Consider the following 18,210-nt stretch of genomic DNA (forward strand, 5'->3'; position numbering starts at 1 on the left):
GTGTTATGTTATATAGAAGATTGAGAAAGGAGAACCACGTGGCGTGGGTTTTGGGTTTGGTTCCACGTGGACATGCAATGATGCTTATGTGGGTGAGAGCGGTGAAGATGTGTTGTCATTTTTGCCACTTGGAGGTTATGAAACGACACGTTTACTTGTGTTTTGTTAAGAGAGTTGCAAAGGTTGACACCATCAAATGATGATCCTAACGGTATGCTTCTTCACACTCGTCAATAAAACGACCACCGTGAAAATCTTTACGAACCGGAAGGAATTGGAACCCGACCCATCGCCGGATTCTCCAATCCAAATGAGGATTTTGGTTATCATGTTCTACCCTTCTACCTGAACCTCCTAAGGCGCTTGTGGAAAAGAATCCAGTAATGGAGAGACCATGCTGTTTTTGTTTTTCATCCCATTGTGCCCCATACTCATTTTATTAATGGAGAGAAAAGTGATAGGTTTTAAAGTAAAGAAAAAAAATAACAAATATTTATATTCTTTTTACTTAAAATAATATTACACATTTACTTTTAAAATACAATAAAAAGTTATTTATCTCTTTATTACTTGAGAGGAGCGTACTAAAATGGAATGGTAGTGAGAAAATTACTATTAAGATTACATAAAGATAAGTGTTTTAAAACAAGAAAATCCAATGTATAATTATACATTTATTATATTTCTTTTTGTAAATTTCAAGTTTATTTAATTTAAAATTATTCAAAAAATTAGGACACTTAATTTTTTATATGTGTTATATGTTAAAACATAAGTTCAGTAATAGACTCTCTGGTATTGGAGAAGATCTCGGCCTAATAAAATATATTTTTGTTTTTTAAAACAAGAAATTTGAAGTATTTACTTTTTCAATATCGGCATTATATTCACAAGATAAAAATGTTACATTATTTTTTATTTTACTTTTTTTTATGTACTCTCCCCGCCGATACCTGAATTTTTCTTCAACCGTTAGGCTAGTGTTCAATGATTTCTCTTGTGTAATTTCTTAATTTTTACCATTTTTTCTTGTGCTTTTGCCCCTTCATCTAAAAAAGGGCTAAATTACCTAACTGAAGAGTTCGGGTCCAAAAGCTTATGACTAATAAAGCTATATTATTAAATTAAAACTGTTTAATATGATTAATTGATTGACTAGGACATGTAAGTCTGTAATTTTTTTAAAGCTTTAACCAAACATACTCACTTATTTTCAGTCAAAAGATATATATAAATATATTGGTTATAAACCTCTTTAGCTATGTTGCCAAACACACGGTATCTTTAAGTTTTTTTAAATTAAATAGAAACTACTTAATATGTTAAAAATCCCAATGGAAGTTTCTAATTTTTATTTTCCTAGTGTAATATTTAAATTTTTATGTAAAAAAAACTGTAATATTGCGAAGGCGCGAATACTGAGTTTACCATCACCTCCAACTTTGTTATTCTTCACACTGAACTTGTTAAACCAGCGTTTAAATGAGAATGCTTACATGTATGAATTATTGTTCAATTCAAAGAAATCAACAAATATCGACAGTGTCAATTCAATGCATATAATCATCTAACTTGTCAAACATTTATATGACTTGAAAATACGTGCATTCTCAACAAAACCAAGCTTATACATTGACACTCTGAACCCATACAACAATACATAAGTCAATGTATTTTTTACTGCTCCACAATTTAAACTCGCTCAATGCAATTTCAAACAATATTTGACAACTCACAAAGAAGCTTCAAGCCTCCTCTTCTTCTTCCTCATACTCTTCCTCATCAACAGTAGCATCCTGGTATTGCTGGTACTCAGCCACCAGATCATTCATATTGCTCTCAGCTTCAGTGAACTCCATTTCGTCCATTCCCTCACCGGTGTACCAATGCAAGAAAGCCTTGCGCCTGAACATCGCTGTGAACTGCTCACTGACTCTCCTGAACATTTCTTGAATTGATGTTGAGTTTCCGATGAAAGTCGATGCCATCTTAAGGCCGTTAGGTGGGATATCGCACACGCTAGACTTGACATTGTTAGGAATCCATTCAACAAAGTAAGAAGAGTTCTTGTTTTGTACATTGATCATCTGCTCATCAACTTCCTTGGTGCTCATCTTACCACGGAACATTGCTGAAGCAGTCAAATAACGACCGTGGCGTGGATCTGCAGCACACATCATGTTCTTAGCATCCCACATTTGCTGTGTCAATTCAGGCACGGTCAAGTTGCGGTACTGCTGGGATCCTCTTGATGTTAAGGGAGCAAACCCAACCATGAAGAAATGGAGACGAGGGAATGGGATAAGATTGACCGCAAGCTTTCGGAGATCAGAGTTCAGCTGGCCGGGGAAACGTAGACAACAAGTAACTCCACTCATGGTAGCAGAAATGAGGTGGTTAAGGTCACCAACTGCAAAATAATAATAATAATAATAAATGAAAAAAATGAAATTCCAACTAAAATGACAATAAAATCTAATACATTATAGACTCCAATTAGAGGTAAGGAAAATAACTAAATCATTGCAGAACAGCAGAAGCTCAACAGCATTAACCACATGCTATGAGTGAGACACAAGACCTAAACCTACTTGAATCTTTGTACCAACATAATGATATTTAATCCTAATTTAAATTGTGAATTAAAAGTTCGGTGACATGATTATAATAATCATTACTAAATACTTAACAGTGACCATTAACAGTTTATCTCTAGCAACTAACTACACCACCAACAGTAGCAGAAGCAATAACAACATAATACAAGAACAATGATAATCATAAGTTGTGCTAAGTGGCTGAAATTCAAACACAGAAATCAGAAACTTACAAGTTGGTGTAGCAAGCTTCAAAGTACGGAAGCAGATATCATATAGAGCTTCATTGTCCAAGACCATGCATTCATCAGCATTTTCAACAAGCTGATGGACAGAAAGTGTGGCATTGTATGGCTCTACAACTGTGTCGGACACCTTAGGGGAGGGAAAGACGGAAAATGTTAACATCATACGATCTGGATACTCTTCCCTAATCTTTGAGATGAGAAGTGTTCCCATGCCTGAGCCAGTGCCACCCCCCAAAGAGTGACAGACTTGAAATCCTATTAATATATTTAATGTTCAAAATAAATGTCAATTAGTTAGCAGCAACAGAAGCCAACAAGTCAAAGGGGTGAAAATCTTGGAGAATATGTAATAAGTCTAAATTGTTAAGTTAACAACAAATGCCATTCCAAACAACAACCTGTGTGAATAAAGAAAAATGTGACATAACATAGGAACTCCAGTGAAGCCATAGTAAGAGCCACTTTCTGGGAGTCACTTTCATAGACGATGACAACAACCATATTACAGATTAACAGCGTAGCATGAATATAAGCACATTAAAAATATATGAGAGAATATATATACATATACAATTTGTATAAGGTACTACAACATGCTTTTGTTTCCTAATTTCCATATAATATAACAACATACACTAAATTGCAAAGAAGCTGAATAACATGTGCAGCTTATCAAGTAAATCATGCTAGTAGAATGATACAAAGGATTCCTAAGAACCGGGGCTATATAAGAAATATTTCAGAAGGAAAGATAAATATCTTTCAAATTCATAGGTGTTCATCATATTGTTATGTTAAACAAAATAAATGTCATAAACGAACATGGTACGGTTCCAAAACCCAATTCACCATTCTTTATAAGAAGCTTTACAGTAATCACAATATCCAAAACATCCAACTAGACCAACGAATAATCTTCTCGAAAATCACTCAATAGAAAATAAGCAACAAAGGTTGGCTATGGGTACCGAAATTATGTTTCTGGTGTTCCAAATGGAAACTTCACCAGACACTTTGACCAAGGAATGCAATGAACATTTATGTCAAGTCTATGGCAAGGTGAGGGGAAGAAAGAAAAAGCCCAAAATGTATGATTTCCAATTTTAGCAACATAAGAAGACAATATCTGTTCAGAAATTCAGAATCCTACCATTTCTATTATTTCTCCAACACATACATACGCATACACACAAGCCTTTATCTCACTAGGTGGGGTCGATAATATGGATCGAACGACACCATAATGCTCTATCATAAATCATGTTCATTGATAAAGTATTGATCTCTATGTTTTTCTTAATCAGTTCTACTGTGCTTTCTAGGTCTCTTTCTTCCTCTAGAAATTGGACTTTCCATTTGATCTACCCTCTCATCCAAAATTAGAAATGAAAATCCTAATTTGGTTTCTAAAAATCTAAATTGCAAGCCATATTAGTCCTTTGTTAGCACATATTCTCGGAACATATTAGTTCTTATAATCTTATTAGAAACTATTTTCATTAACATATTCATCTAAGTTATAGGAATCCTTTCCTACACTAAAACAAGACTCAGGGCACGAGGCTCCCACCCACAGTCTATCTCCATGATTTAAAAACATGACATCTAGCTAACAAGGCAAACAACTTACAGTTACGCCGAAACTCAAATTACACGAAAAAGTTATCACAAACAACAATTTCCTCTTCAATAACATAAAAATAAATGCTAAAACGCAATAAATCGAATTCTAACATATAAAGAAAGTGAGAATTTGAGAAATGATTGAAACCTTGCAAGCAATCACAATTCTCAGCCTCTTTCCTCACAACATCCAAGACAGAATCAATGAGCTCAGCTCCCTCAGTATAATGTCCCTTCGCCCAATTATTCCCAGCACCGGACTGCCCGAACACGAAGTTATCAGGCCGGAATATCTGCCCGAACGGACCGGATCTAAGCGAATCCATAGTTCCAGGTTCAAGATCCATAAGAACAGCGCGCGGAACATACCTTCCACCACTTGCCTCATTATAATAGACATTGATTCTCTCGAGCTGAAGCTCAGAATCGCCGTTATATTTTCCGGTGTGATCGATGCCGTGTTCGTTGCAGATTACTTCCCAGAACTTAGCGCCGATTTGGTTACCGCATTGGCCACCTTGGATGTGAAGAATTTCTCTCATTTTCGGAGGAAAGTGAGAGGGAATGGGAAAGGGAGAGAGAAAAATGTGTTGAGAGGTTTTTTTCTTTTGGGGTGAGAGAAGGAGAATATAAAGGTGTGGTTTGAGGTGTTATATTTGGGAGGGACAACTATTGTTGTTTATTTTTTGTTTTCAAAATTTGTTTTGAGTTTGAGTTTGGGGTGCTGTCGGGATACTTGATTTAGCTATTATTGGGTTTATTGTTCCCTTTTTTCTTGCTATTCTTCTAAAATTATGGAACTGTTTTTTTGCCTAAAAAAGAACAAGAAAAAGGTTAGGACTTAGGACTATCATATTTCATTCATGAATCTATCTATTAGTTTTTTTTTTAAAAATTGGGTTAGGAGAGAGTGGTGTTTTATTTCTTTTTACCTTTCCTTAGACTACTGTTTTTTTACCCAAATAAGAATAAAAATGATATTTGTCATTTTTGGGAAAAAAAAGTATTTGTTCTTCTTGTTGTTCTTCTTATTTTATGGAAGTAATAATAAATTATAAAATAATATATGAAATGCATATAAGAATGAAATTATTATTTTTCATCTGATATGTTCTTAAAATATCTCTATACAATGGAGAACAATATTTTCATTCTTATTTGGGTCACAAATATTATTTTATAATTTATTACAACTCCCAAATAAGAAACAATAACACCACAAATAACACTAAGAGAGAGAGCAAGGAGAGTTATTGTTTCTCCTTGTTCTACTTATTCTTGTAACTACTCTAAATACAAAGACAAACAACGATGCTCTCTATTGAAATATAAGAGAATACATGTTAGGTGGTGAGTATGTGAGTACCTTCTTAAATTAGCATATGATATTGGAGTGTTGAGTTAAGTAAGAGTGGTATGTTAATGAATGATGACATGACAAACAAAAAGTTGCCTTATCAAACATCATGTTAGCTAACCATTGGAGATCAAATCTTTAAGAAGACAGCTTAATCTTGAATTTGAGATTGACTAAGGCTATTCACTTTCCTTGAACTTGCCTATACCTTCTCACACCAATTCTTGTACCTCCTAATGATAGAAATTGTACATGCCAAAATCATCTACTTAAGTCAAACCGGGTTACATAAAACATACTACTCTTGTTGTGCCTAGTTCTAAGATCCATCCTTTTCCAAACTTAAAACATGGAAAGACTACTTTGCTACCTCTTGGTTTTCATGTTTTCAACCAAAGATAAATATGCACTTCTTGCTCTCAAATCTTCAATCATTCAGGATCCTCACCTTGAGTACTTTGAACCTTTGAAGTTACAAACATGGGTCTTAATGGTATTGTACCTTATCATTTGGGAAACCTCACCTTGCTTATTGAAAACAAATTCCATGGTGAGTTGCCAGAAGGACTAATAAAACTGCATAGATTGAAGTTACTCAACCTGAGCTACAATGAACTTAGTGGAAATGTTCCAGTTTGGATAGGTGGTTTATTGTCACTTTGGTACTTGTACTATACCTTGGAATAATAGCTTTGGAGGTTTTATTCCAAAATCTTCTTCCAATTAGACAATGGTAGAGATCTTGGGTTGGAGCAGTAATCTCATTGAAGGAACCATTCCACCTGAAGTTGGCAAAGTGACCCACTTGAGGATCTTATTAAAATCTAGGAACCGTCTTTAAACAAGGATCTGTTGTCCCAAACCATATCCCAAATTTTGCCTTGCACCAATGAAAACATGTCATAGTTGGGGACGTAGTTTGGGACAACATATCTTTTTTTGAGGCATGATTTAGTATGACATGTACTTATTCATTATCTTTTGGGGTCCATTCCTTCCACCATTTCTAACCTCACTAACCATAAAATTCTCCACAGGACTAATACCCTCATTCCTCAATAACCACAAGGGTATCACACTACCACAAACCATAAAATTCTCCACAAACTGCATAACTTTCTTTTCTTCATAATAGAAGAGTGATGCACAAAGTGGTTAACATAAACAAGAGGTAAAGCACACAAATGACACAACTCCAAGCCAATTATAGCACCCCTTCCAAACACTAGAAGAAAAAGGACACAAAAGCAATGAATTAATCTGTTAAAGGAAGCAGATTCCTTACATTCTGCTTCTCAAAAAATGGTCAAGCATTCAGGTGGTAAAACAATGGTTAGAATAAAAATTTTCCTAATCTAATATATTATTGTTTTAGTCTTGTTCTGTTCTATCATGTAACCTTCTTTTCCAGTCCTAGATTAAACCAATCAAAGGGCAATTTACCTGCCATCAAACATAAAAACTAGTAAATATTTATGGCCATGGAGAAACCATCAATATTAATTATCCACCTTGACTTCCCAAACACATTATTCAACATTTCTTAACCAAATATCTCACATTTGAGCATATAGGAACAAATTGGATAGAAACAACTTTGCCACCTGAATAAACAATTTTGACAAAGACTACATATCACAACTCCATTTTAAAATCAAATTGCTTTACTTTTATAAGCAATTTTGAGTACTAAACTAGTGGCATATTTTGTACAAAATTTGAAAAGAATTTATTGGAGATAAAATAATGTGGTTACTGACCTTTAACTGCTTAACATTAACAATAGTAGTGCACGTATCAAATGGTTACCACTTGTAAGGTTTTCAAAATGAAGTCCTAGCGGTGTGGGACACTACCCTATATATCTTATAACCACGTGTCCTTCCTTTTCCAAGTTCCATTTCTTAATTTCTGATACACACTACGTTTACACATAGCACATATTATATATACTATATACTTCTCATAACATTTGCACCATCATTTTCTCTTACACTTAATTTCATTTACTTTCTAAAGTCTTAACTCCCTGCTTATCATCAATTGATAAATAAGTTTAGAACTCATCAAACAAATATGATGAAGGTACATAAGCTGTTTTTTTTGCATAGGCTTGTTGTTTATTAAACTTTGCTGGTGAATGAGAAATATATGTATCTGTTATCATGCATTAAGTGAATGTAGATGATATATTTTATCTATAAGGTTTGAAACATTGTTATGACTAATAATAGGAATATTAGTCTGACAACTAGTTATTTTTAGCCTCCGTAGGTCTAACTTATTTAGACATCATCATTAATACAAATTAATGGTGGTTAATGTGCTGACAGCGTTACTGTGCATAGATTTTAAACTCCTTTAGTAAACAAAGGCCTTTTGAAAGAGGTATTAACGCTTGTTCAGTCACAAATATATTAGTATGCATTAAGCTTCAATTTGTTTCAATATTGGATGGTCATAAATCTTGATAATCTTGCATGGTTTCAATTTTAGATTCTCCAAAACAAAATTTAGAGCTGCTGTAGTTGTAATTTAATAGCAAAACAAAATGTATTCAAGCTAAAGTAGAAGCTTATTAACCCTTATCTGGACTCTTGATCATGTAGATGAAACAGAAGGTAATGGAAATAAGCACTAGTTAGTTGAATCAAAACCAACAAAAAGCCTTAGTCTAGTTGCGTAAGGCCCCACTAAATCTACGAGATGACAAAAAAGTCGAGGGTTCGATTCCTGGGAGCGACACTTATTGGGAGGGGTAGTCACGAACCAAGAAAGGATTAGTTCCTTACCATAAGGTGAAGAGATACCCTTTGTAGTACCCAAAAAAAATCAAAACAAATTCATATGAATAGATGACTTTGTACAGCATCATGATAGTTCTAAAAATAATGAGGTTGGTGCTTACATCTTATCTTACTTCAAATATAATTTTGTTATGTCTAGAGCAGGCTCATCTTCACTTGCAGAAAAGAAAGTCAACCTTGAAAAATGATGGAATTTCTGATGCATTGAAGGTAAATGTATGAAATCCAGTTTCTTTGTGTCCCTTTGTTATGATAGAGAATATAAAAAAATATTTTTAAAAATTAAAAAGGAATGATTGTTAGGTTATAGGATAATAATTCATTTTCTCTTATTTAAATAAATAAAAAACAACTTATTGGTGTTTTAGTAGGACTCTTGATCCAGAGTGCTTCAGTTCTATTTTTCTAGAATGTTTTATATTACTGCTTGGTACAGAGTTATTAAGAAATTGAATATATTAATATCACTATCCTAAAACTCAGTGAAGTCTAGCAGTAAATTAGCATAGTGAGGAGAAAAGTAGAGCATATGTTTTTTTTAAGTTCTGTCCTCTTTCTATTGATATCATAAAGTTCATATTGATTAATGATTTAATTTATTTCCCCTTTAAATTAGAATAAGAGAACAAGGATTGGAGGCTATGTGGACTCTCTTGAAAGAGAGGTTATTTTCTCTTTCCTTCTTTTTCAATGCATTATCATCACAGTATAATGAAAGTTTGATACTGTTAGTTTTGTGTGTGTATATTGGAACATAGTATTGTATTACATGGTATGTATGAGCTGTTTTAAATTACTATTGCAATCACATCTACTGTGATTCGGCCCAAATGTGGCCAGGTGCTGTTGCATTGTGATTCCATATCACAATGCAATTGCTGTGTGATTATTGTGGTGTGATACGATTGCAGTAGCCACCACAACTACAATGGTGTGCCATCGATGTGGTCCACAATTTGAGTCACTATTGGTATGGAACTACATAAGTACTCAGTTGAGTTCACGTGGAGGTCTGATTTAGAATTTTCTAATATGGGCATTCAGGTTGCAGTAGTCAATTTACTTTTAGAATTGTCTTGCATCATTTTATTTGTAGCCTCATTTGCATCATTCTTTCAAAAGTTTCTACTACAGTAATATGATCCCATAGTTTATCACCTGTACTTGTCACCTTTTTTATAAGCACATGTACTTGTTTCATACCTGCACATAACCTGTTTGATTGATCTTAATCAGCCAAAGCAAAACTTTTTCATAGGCTGAAATGATGAATCATGTAGAAGCCCATTTGTAGGTGTATCTTAGGGCATCTAAATCCCTAGTCTTAGAAAATTTAGAGTATAGTTTTAGCGTGGTTATGAGTCTTGACTCCCTCACTCATTTTCATTGCTTAATTAACACTCTAGTGCCACCTACCAAAACAATTTACCCACTCTCCTTGCCACATGTCAGTAGTTTATATTTCGAAGCATTTTTTTTAAAACTGCATACAATATTTTATTTAATAATACAAGAGTGTGAGCAATGAGATGTAGAATGCAGTTGTAGGAGTCTTGAGTTGAGTCTTAGTGGGTAGAATTCTGATGTGCAAAACTGCAAAGTCTTAAGAGTCTCAGGGATGCAGATATGCTTAAGAGTTTGTTTGTGAGTTAGGTTTTGGAGGAAAAAATGAAGACTTAAGAGTTATGAAATATACTTATTAGATGGCTCTGAAGCCTTCTCTTTCCATTCATTTCCATCTCAAACTCAACTAGGAACGAGACCCCAAGCTATTTATTCAGTTTGATTAGTTTATTTGGTAGTGCACTACTGCACTTCACCCTTTATCTTAGCTAGCAAATTCCTGACTTGCATTTGGGAGCAGCCAAAAGATGATTTTACCAGAGGAGAAAAATATAGTGAGGATGAAGATAACAACAATGTTGGTGACAACAATGATGAAGAAAAAACAGCAGATAATGATGCAGTGGATGATGATCAAGAAGAAGGAGAGTACTTATTAGGAGATGAAGATCCAACTGCTACAGAGGTATCCATGATTTTTTTCTCCCTGGGAATCTTGTATTGTTATGTACAATTTGCTACTTTATTTATGTATGTTCTTATGTGTCAAGGTTTAACAAGGAACCTTTCAATTGTTCAGTAATCAGCATGTCCCACAACCCTGAATCACACCCATTTTCTACTTTTCCTTGATTTTTAACCTATCATGCCCTTCTAGCTTCTGGTAGCTATGAGTTACATGAGCAAGCTATTTATTTATCCTCATGTGCTTATGTGGAAATTTCTAGCTACAAGTCTTTCTGAAGACTTGGTTTATGCTGCAATACCATGACATCGTTTGATCAATGTAAAATCACTTCAGTTAGTGAGAAAATATATATTTCCATCTATTCCACTGAATTGGACTCAGAATTTGAATTCCAATTCTGATGTATGTGCCACACAAAATAATTGGAATGGAACTCAAAGCTCAATCCAATCTTGATTCTGTGTGCCATGCAGTACCGAATACCCATATCAGAATCCGAATACCCATATCTGATTCTGGTTTCTAAAAGTTATCATTGGATTCTAAAAGTTACAAAGGAAACTGTAGGGTCTGTTTGCGAGTTAAGTTTTGGAAAGGAAGAAAAAGAAAGGGAAGACTTTAGAGCTAGTTCACCAGTGTATTTCATGGCTCTCAAGTCTGAAGCCTTCCCCTTCCATTCATTCCCTTCCAAAACCCAATTTGCAAACAGACCCTTAAAGGTTTAAATAGTACTTCCGAGGACAATGCTTTGAACTCTTCTTATAGGAGGAACTTTACAAAGGTATACTCACAAAAGATGCAGATGATAAGCATGAGCCTTCTACTAGACAATTCAGCCATGGATGCCACTTGGTCAGAGGCAAGATGGACCATGGGATGGAAGACTATATTTTTGCTCAACACAGGAATCTCAATGGTTATGATCTGGGTTTGTATGCAATATTTGATGGACATTCAGGCCGTGATGTTGCAAAGTACTTGCAAAGCCATCTATTTGAAAATATACTGAGTGAGGTAAATCCTTCAGTGAATGTATGTTTCAGTTTTAACATTGTTTTGTCTCATAATATTTGATTTCTTTATCATGCATGGATAGCCTGATTTCTGGGAAAATCCTGTGCATGCTATTAAAAGAGCATGTAAAGCTACAGATGATGAGATTTTAGAAAATATAGCTGATTCGCGTGGAGGATCAACAGCTGTTGCAGCAATACTAATCAATGGTGTAAAGCTAGTGGTAGCCAATGTCGGCGATTCTCGAGCAATAGCATGCAAAAATGGTGTTGCCAAACCACTTACTGTTGATCATGAACCAGAGAAGGAGAGAGATCTTGTTGAGAGCAGGGGAGGTTTTGTGGTTACAATGCCTGGTAAAGATGATATAAATCCATCAACATCTGCTTTATTAAACCTCATTATTAGCACTTCCATGATAGTATCTTAGTTCTTTATATCTTGTGAATAAAGATAGTATGATTAGTATGATTTTATGATACCTGCTTTTAAAAGGTAACACCTATTTCTCTACTAGAAACTAAGTTAACACTAATTCTTTGATATTGAGGCCAATAGTGTATGTCTGTCTTGCACTGTCAACACAGATTAGTTGTAAAAGAACACTAATTCTTATGCTTAGAAACATGTAACTGTATGACTGATATATTTGCAGCACTTGTAGTAGGAGTGTCTTTTTACCAAGTCATGCTAATCACCATATTTAATATATGGTGTCTACACAGAAGAACATACCAAAACAATAATTGCTTTATTGTTCTCTTTGGAAGCAAACAATATGACAAAATTATGTTTCATTTGTGTATAACCTTTTTTTTCACTAACCAAATTTCATGCAATATTTTTTCTTTTTCCATTTGGTCATGTTTTTTCTTTGCATTTGTGGACTTGGAAATTCAAGTCCACTGCATGATGAACTATAAAAAATAGGTAGCCTAATGCATGAGGCTCTCATTTAGTGGAGTTCGGAGAGAGTAGATGTATGGTAGTTTTACTTTCCCAAGTAAAGAGGTTGTTTTGAAGATTTGAACTCATGACCTTTAGTTCACAAGACAAACAATCTTATTGTTGGGCCGAGGTTACCCGCTTTTTACTTCCAGTCTTCCACTCAACTGAATTGTTAAAAACTTATATGATAGGATTAGGGAACGTTCCAAGAGTGGATGGTGTATTATCAATGACACGAGCATTTGGAGATGGAAGACTGAAGGACCACATTACAGCAGAACCAGATGTAACTATTCAAAAGATTGAAGAGGACACTGAGTTCATCATTCTGGCAAGTGATGGTTTGTGGAAGGTATGAAAATGTTACATGAATCATATAATTATTGACTAGAACAACTTAGCTGAAGTAAACCATGCATAAATACCTCTATTCCTACCAAACAAGTTTCACAAATATTAATTTTTAAAGAAGGATATGTCATGAGTGACGCAAAGCTAGAAGCCTAAAACCCGAAGAGTGATCATCTGTCAGTGAAAGTATACTTTAATATCAAATAAACTTTAGGGGTTCAAACATTGGAGTCTACCCCTTAGAGAGAACTTACCTTACACTCTTGGTTTGAAGGTTGGTCTTACAATTATGTCTAAGGAATACGTGATCAAAGATTAGAGTAGCTTTAAGATCTGTCAATTTGGAGGGTAAGAAAGAGAATATCAAAAGCTTAATAGCCATGAAATATACTTATCAGATAATTATAAAGTTCTTATGATATATTTTTAAGTTGAGTTTTAGAGGAATGATGGAAAAAGGAAAGCCTAACTGCTCTCCCTTGCACTGCTCTCCCTTGCAGTACAAATGTACCTGTCAATCTGTGCAGTACAATTGTACTGTGAATTAGTTCAGTACACTAAAGTACAATGCAGTACACTAGTGTAAACCTATATAGTTATATCACAAAAACAGCTTTTCAGTTACAAATCTCTCTCTCTCTCTCTCTCTATTCCTTGTTGCTTTCTTTACATGAGACAGGGTGTTGACTCCTCTATTGCAGGTGATGACAAATCAGGAAGCTTGTGACTGTATAAAGGATGTTGATGATGCTTATAAAGCATCTAAAAAGTTGGTTAAAGAAGCCAAATCTATGGGAAGCTATGACGATATTTCATGCATAGTTGTTATGTTCTAGCTCATGTGCTCCTACATCCTGCATTTTATTTATGCATATTTGTCTTTGTTTCTTCCTGTATATTGTTTTAAGTAAGTTTCTTTAACTCAAGGAACTATCACTTTCAAATTTGTTTGAGGATCATGTACTGTTTTATCTAATACATTGGACTTCTCTTATGTATCCAACCTTCCCCTTTCCACCATGCCAATTGATCTAACACAACGTTTCTTACATTTTGTCAAACTCATCACAAATCAGACCTCTTTTATTGGGTTTACATTCAAGAATTGATCAAAAGTTCAAATTTGATTCCTTGTGCAACCCTCATCTTTTGTTGTGTGAAGATTTAACTGAAAAATTAGGCTATTATTGTAGTAGAAATCCATTATATCACATGTTATTTGGGTTTATTAAAAACCAAGTTTTCATTATAATAAATTGTGACATGACTTGAAAATGGCAACTGCTTAGGTACTAATGCTTCAGAAGCTCAATTATTCTTTCTTCCCAAGGAAGTTGTTATTGACTTACCATAGACTATGACCTAGGAACAATCAAATGTTGTATCCTCTCATTTTGGAACCTTGCTGCTTCTGCTTGTCCCTACATTGTTACAGAAAAACTTGCAGGATGCTCAGAATGCTCAAGTTAGTATCAAGTGCAGACATTCGTTTAATATAAAATTTTGATGAAGTACATAGAATAGGGTATCACTATCACTAAGTGGAACTCGGACAGTGTACAATGTAGTTGTCAGCATGGCTTTGAAACAAATCTAGTCTATCAGCCAAATCTAGTACCATGTTAATCCTATCTTTTTGAAACTCTACCTTAACAAATGGTCTATGGATGCATGGTGTCTTTGCAGTAAAAATACAACAACAACCAAATTTTTATCCTACTAGGTTAGATTAGCTAGATGTATCATACAACGCTATAATGTTCTATCATAAATTATGTTTATTGATAAAGCATTGATCTAAGTATTTGCAGCAAATATAAATAGACATTTTAGTCGAACAAAAGTGTATTGTCAATATATGAATTTTTTCAATTACATTCTTATTTCTTCTGATAATATCTAGATGACAATTCATCATTTCTCATATATTGTTTACACACCAGACATGACACTCTACTTCTCACACATTATTAATTTGCCATTGACAATCAATAAAATATAGTTCTTATATAAGGAACCACTGAAGAAAGAAATGAATTTCTGAAGTTCTGTTGTGGCAACTGTTCTGCCACCAATATGTAGAAAAGCCCCATCACTCCAGTGTGCTGTTTGTTGCTACTGTAGTTGGACACTAGAGTTAGAGTTTCACCATCAGCTATCTTTACAGAACCTGGTTTAGGATAACATGTGGACATTCCTACAATGTAGTCTGCTTCATTTCCTGCTTTTGTTCCATTTCCATAGGTTGGTACTGAAGAACATATAGCCCTTCCATCCTGCAACCATCATGCACAAACTTCAGATACTTACAGCCCAATATTTAGTATGTTACAATAATATGGGTGTAAGGAGTATAATTAATCAAAAGCAAAAGAAGCATTGCTAATGTCATAAAATGTGAGCTTTAAAACCCAACAAAACATAGCCTCCCATGCCCATGCCTACCAGGTCATGATTTTTTTTGTTACTTGAAATGGTAAAGTTGTTGCTTAGTGCAATAATAAGGTTGTTGCTTAATGACACAGGTTCAAATCTTGGAAACAACCTCCCTGCATGTGGCGGACAAGGATACGTACATCTACCCTCCCTAGACCCCCTAAGTAGGAACCTCATATATTGGACTACCCTTGAAATACTTGTGATCAGAAACTAGAAACCTAATAAGACTAGAGGTTCCAAATTTGCTATTACTTGTAAATATAAAGGGCAAATTGTTATTCACTACCCTTGGCCATGTTTATATCAAGACATGAGACTTACTACAGTAGAAAGTTATATCCAAATATTTTTCTGAAAGAAGGTGAAAGCTAAATTCATTGAGTAAAATTAGTTGTCCATCATCATCAGTTAAGGGCATACCCCATGTTCCAAGATGAAAAAAAATACTAAAGTGATTTCATATAACTGTAATATCCCAATATTTGAGGATGATTTATAACTGTTAAACAGTACCTGTCCATATAGAGCTGAACCAATTCCACCTGAGTGCTGATGAGCAACACCATACACAACATACCCACCATTTTGCAGAGGAATGTTTGCCTTATTCACATGAACACAACCATTTCTATCCTTATGACCAGTGCTGCAAGGATCAACTTGATACTCAACCTGTAACAAAGAAATTTTTGTTTCTCACTTATACACAACAAGGTAACTAGCTAGTATTCAAGTTAAGTTGAAACTGAGACAATCTACATTGATAAATTTACATACCTTGCAATGATGAACTGGGTTTGTTCCTTTTGAGTTATCTGATTTCTTCACAGTATCAGTCACATCAAATATATAAATCTTAACAGGCACTACAAAATTATCCCAGTCTATCCATTTAACTGTGTATTTTAGGTAGACGCTTCTCTTTGTGCCCTTAAACCCTTCCTTTACCTTGCATTGTGCTGAATCAGAGCAACAAAGTAAACCTCCTATATAATCTGGACTCAAAGGTTTACCACTTTCATCCTTTGTGGTATTATAAAGGCTGCACCTACACTCAGTGCAACCCTTCTTATCTTCGACACCACGTGTGTCGATGGCATGAATATTAGCCATCCATTTTTCTTCATAACCCTCTGGAATATCTTCAGGATTACCTGATTCTATTCCAAAAGGGTCTGGAACATGTGTAGATGTTCCTCTTGTTTCAGAACCAAGGCCGAAAGTTTGTCCAAGAACTTCTCCTTGGCATAGGCCATGGTTCCTTACAGCATACCCTGATTTTTCACCAGCCCTTTTGTGTGTCACATTTTTAAGCTTATGATATTTCAAAACAACCCAATGGTGGAGATAAGTTTCATGAAGAGGTACTGAATTCCCAGCTTCATCAACTACTTCAGCATCAAAACTCTTTATTGCAATGTGGCCTTTTGGAAAATCAAAATCAAAGTAGATTTTATTTGAAACTGACCCAGGTCCAAGTTCCATCTTAGGGGATAGAAAAACAGCTGATTTTACATTATTTTCACTTTTACCAAAAGAACCTAAGCATGGTGTGGCTAACACTAGAACTAGTAGTGCCAATGAAAATAACAAAGCTTGAAACTCAAAACGCATCTTGATCTGCATGTTTTATAAAGAAAATGTGGGTATGTCAGCAAAATCTTAATGACTAAAGAACTAGTATTTATAAAGAAACAGATTCATATTGTGAAAAATGACCAACAAAGAGTTGGTCTAATAGGGTAACGCCCTGCTAGATCCCAGAATGACTAAAAGATCAAGGGTTTGATTCCTGATAGCGACACTTGTTGAGGAGGGCAGCCACATACCCCGAAAGGGATTAGTTCCTTACCGAAAGATACCAAAAAATGAGGGATACCATTGTTAGTACAAAAAAATATTGTGAACAATGAATTATGTTCATAAAATGTACAGAGAAACTCTACATGATGATTCTGCAATTTGACATGATCAAAAGGGAATTGTTATAGTTGTGGAAAATCAAGTGCCAATTAATAATCCACTAACAAAGTTTCTGCAACAATATCAAAATAGGCACATGCAGCAGATACACTGAATGTATTAACAATTATCAAAGTATGATATAAACATGAGGCAATTTAAAAAAAAAAAAACTCAAGGCATAAAAAATCAAATAAATAAATTAATGTACCTATGTTAAGTGTGTAATGCATATAAAGGTCAAAATACATATGGTGAGAGTTTATATGAACACCAAATGAAAATAAAAATAAAACTTTCAACACAATTAAGATTTGGAACATCATCTTAAACAGCCATAAATATAATTGTAACTAGAGGGAAAAAAATATGAATAACCAATAGACAAAGAATGTTATTGGGTAAAAATGTTCATGTTAATTAGAATTATGCAAGATGATGATTATGATGATTAAGAATAAGCAGGAAATAATGAAAATTGGTTGTTGAAGATAGAATAGAATGGCTTCAATGGATACCTTATGGCTAATGGATGGTCACGTTTTCACGATAGAGAAAATATGACACAGCTACATTAACTTAGTACAAACTAAGATTTATTTATAGATAGTTAGGTTTAATGTTATAAAGGGATTAGGACCCCTCCCATTAATCAAACTATTGCTCATTTAGTCGTTAGGAGGATCTTTAGAGCCTTATAATATTACGCCAACCATGTGGGAGAATGCAGATAAGTTCTTCTAGACTTTATACTATTGTGATAAATTTGAGTAATGGAAAAATAGATGTTAATTTTTAGAAAATAAATATCTTCTTATAAGATAATTTATCC

At 34.3% G+C, this 18,210-nt stretch overlaps 3 protein-coding genes across 3 annotated transcripts; 1 reads left to right on the forward strand and 2 right to left on the reverse strand.

Annotated features, from left to right (window-relative positions):
* On the reverse strand, positions 1,548-5,086 carry LOC109362560 (tubulin beta chain-like). The gene is made up of 3 exons (XM_019608416.1): positions 4,617-5,086; positions 2,831-3,100; positions 1,548-2,410 (listed from the first exon to the last, which is right to left on the reverse strand). The coding sequence occupies exons 1-3, from the start codon at positions 5,008-5,010 to the stop codon at positions 1,746-1,748; spliced, it is 1,329 nt and encodes a 442-aa protein (XP_019463961.1). The 5' UTR covers positions 5,011-5,086; the 3' UTR covers positions 1,548-1,745.
* Positions 6,306-13,997, forward strand: LOC109361837 (probable protein phosphatase 2C 58). Its single transcript, XM_019607372.1, has 10 exons — positions 6,306-6,458; positions 7,881-7,910; positions 8,777-8,842; positions 9,249-9,296; positions 9,391-9,394; positions 10,423-10,661; positions 11,430-11,678; positions 11,761-12,034; positions 12,818-12,978; positions 13,679-13,997. Exons 1-10 carry the CDS (start codon positions 6,306-6,308, stop codon positions 13,811-13,813), a joined length of 1,359 nt encoding a protein of 452 aa, XP_019462917.1. The 3' UTR covers positions 13,814-13,997.
* On the reverse strand, positions 14,814-17,988 carry LOC109363095. The gene is made up of 4 exons (XM_019609278.1): positions 17,897-17,988; positions 16,194-17,036; positions 15,930-16,088; positions 14,814-15,253 (listed from the first exon to the last, which is right to left on the reverse strand). Exons 2-4 carry the CDS (start codon positions 17,028-17,030, stop codon positions 14,966-14,968), a joined length of 1,284 nt encoding a protein of 427 aa, XP_019464823.1. The 5' UTR covers positions 17,031-17,036; positions 17,897-17,988; the 3' UTR covers positions 14,814-14,965.

The sequence above is a fragment of the Lupinus angustifolius genome, chromosome LG12 (genome assembly GCF_001865875.1).
Source record: "Lupinus angustifolius cultivar Tanjil chromosome LG12, LupAngTanjil_v1.0, whole genome shotgun sequence".
Lineage (NCBI taxonomy): Eukaryota > Viridiplantae > Streptophyta > Magnoliopsida > Fabales > Fabaceae > Lupinus > Lupinus angustifolius.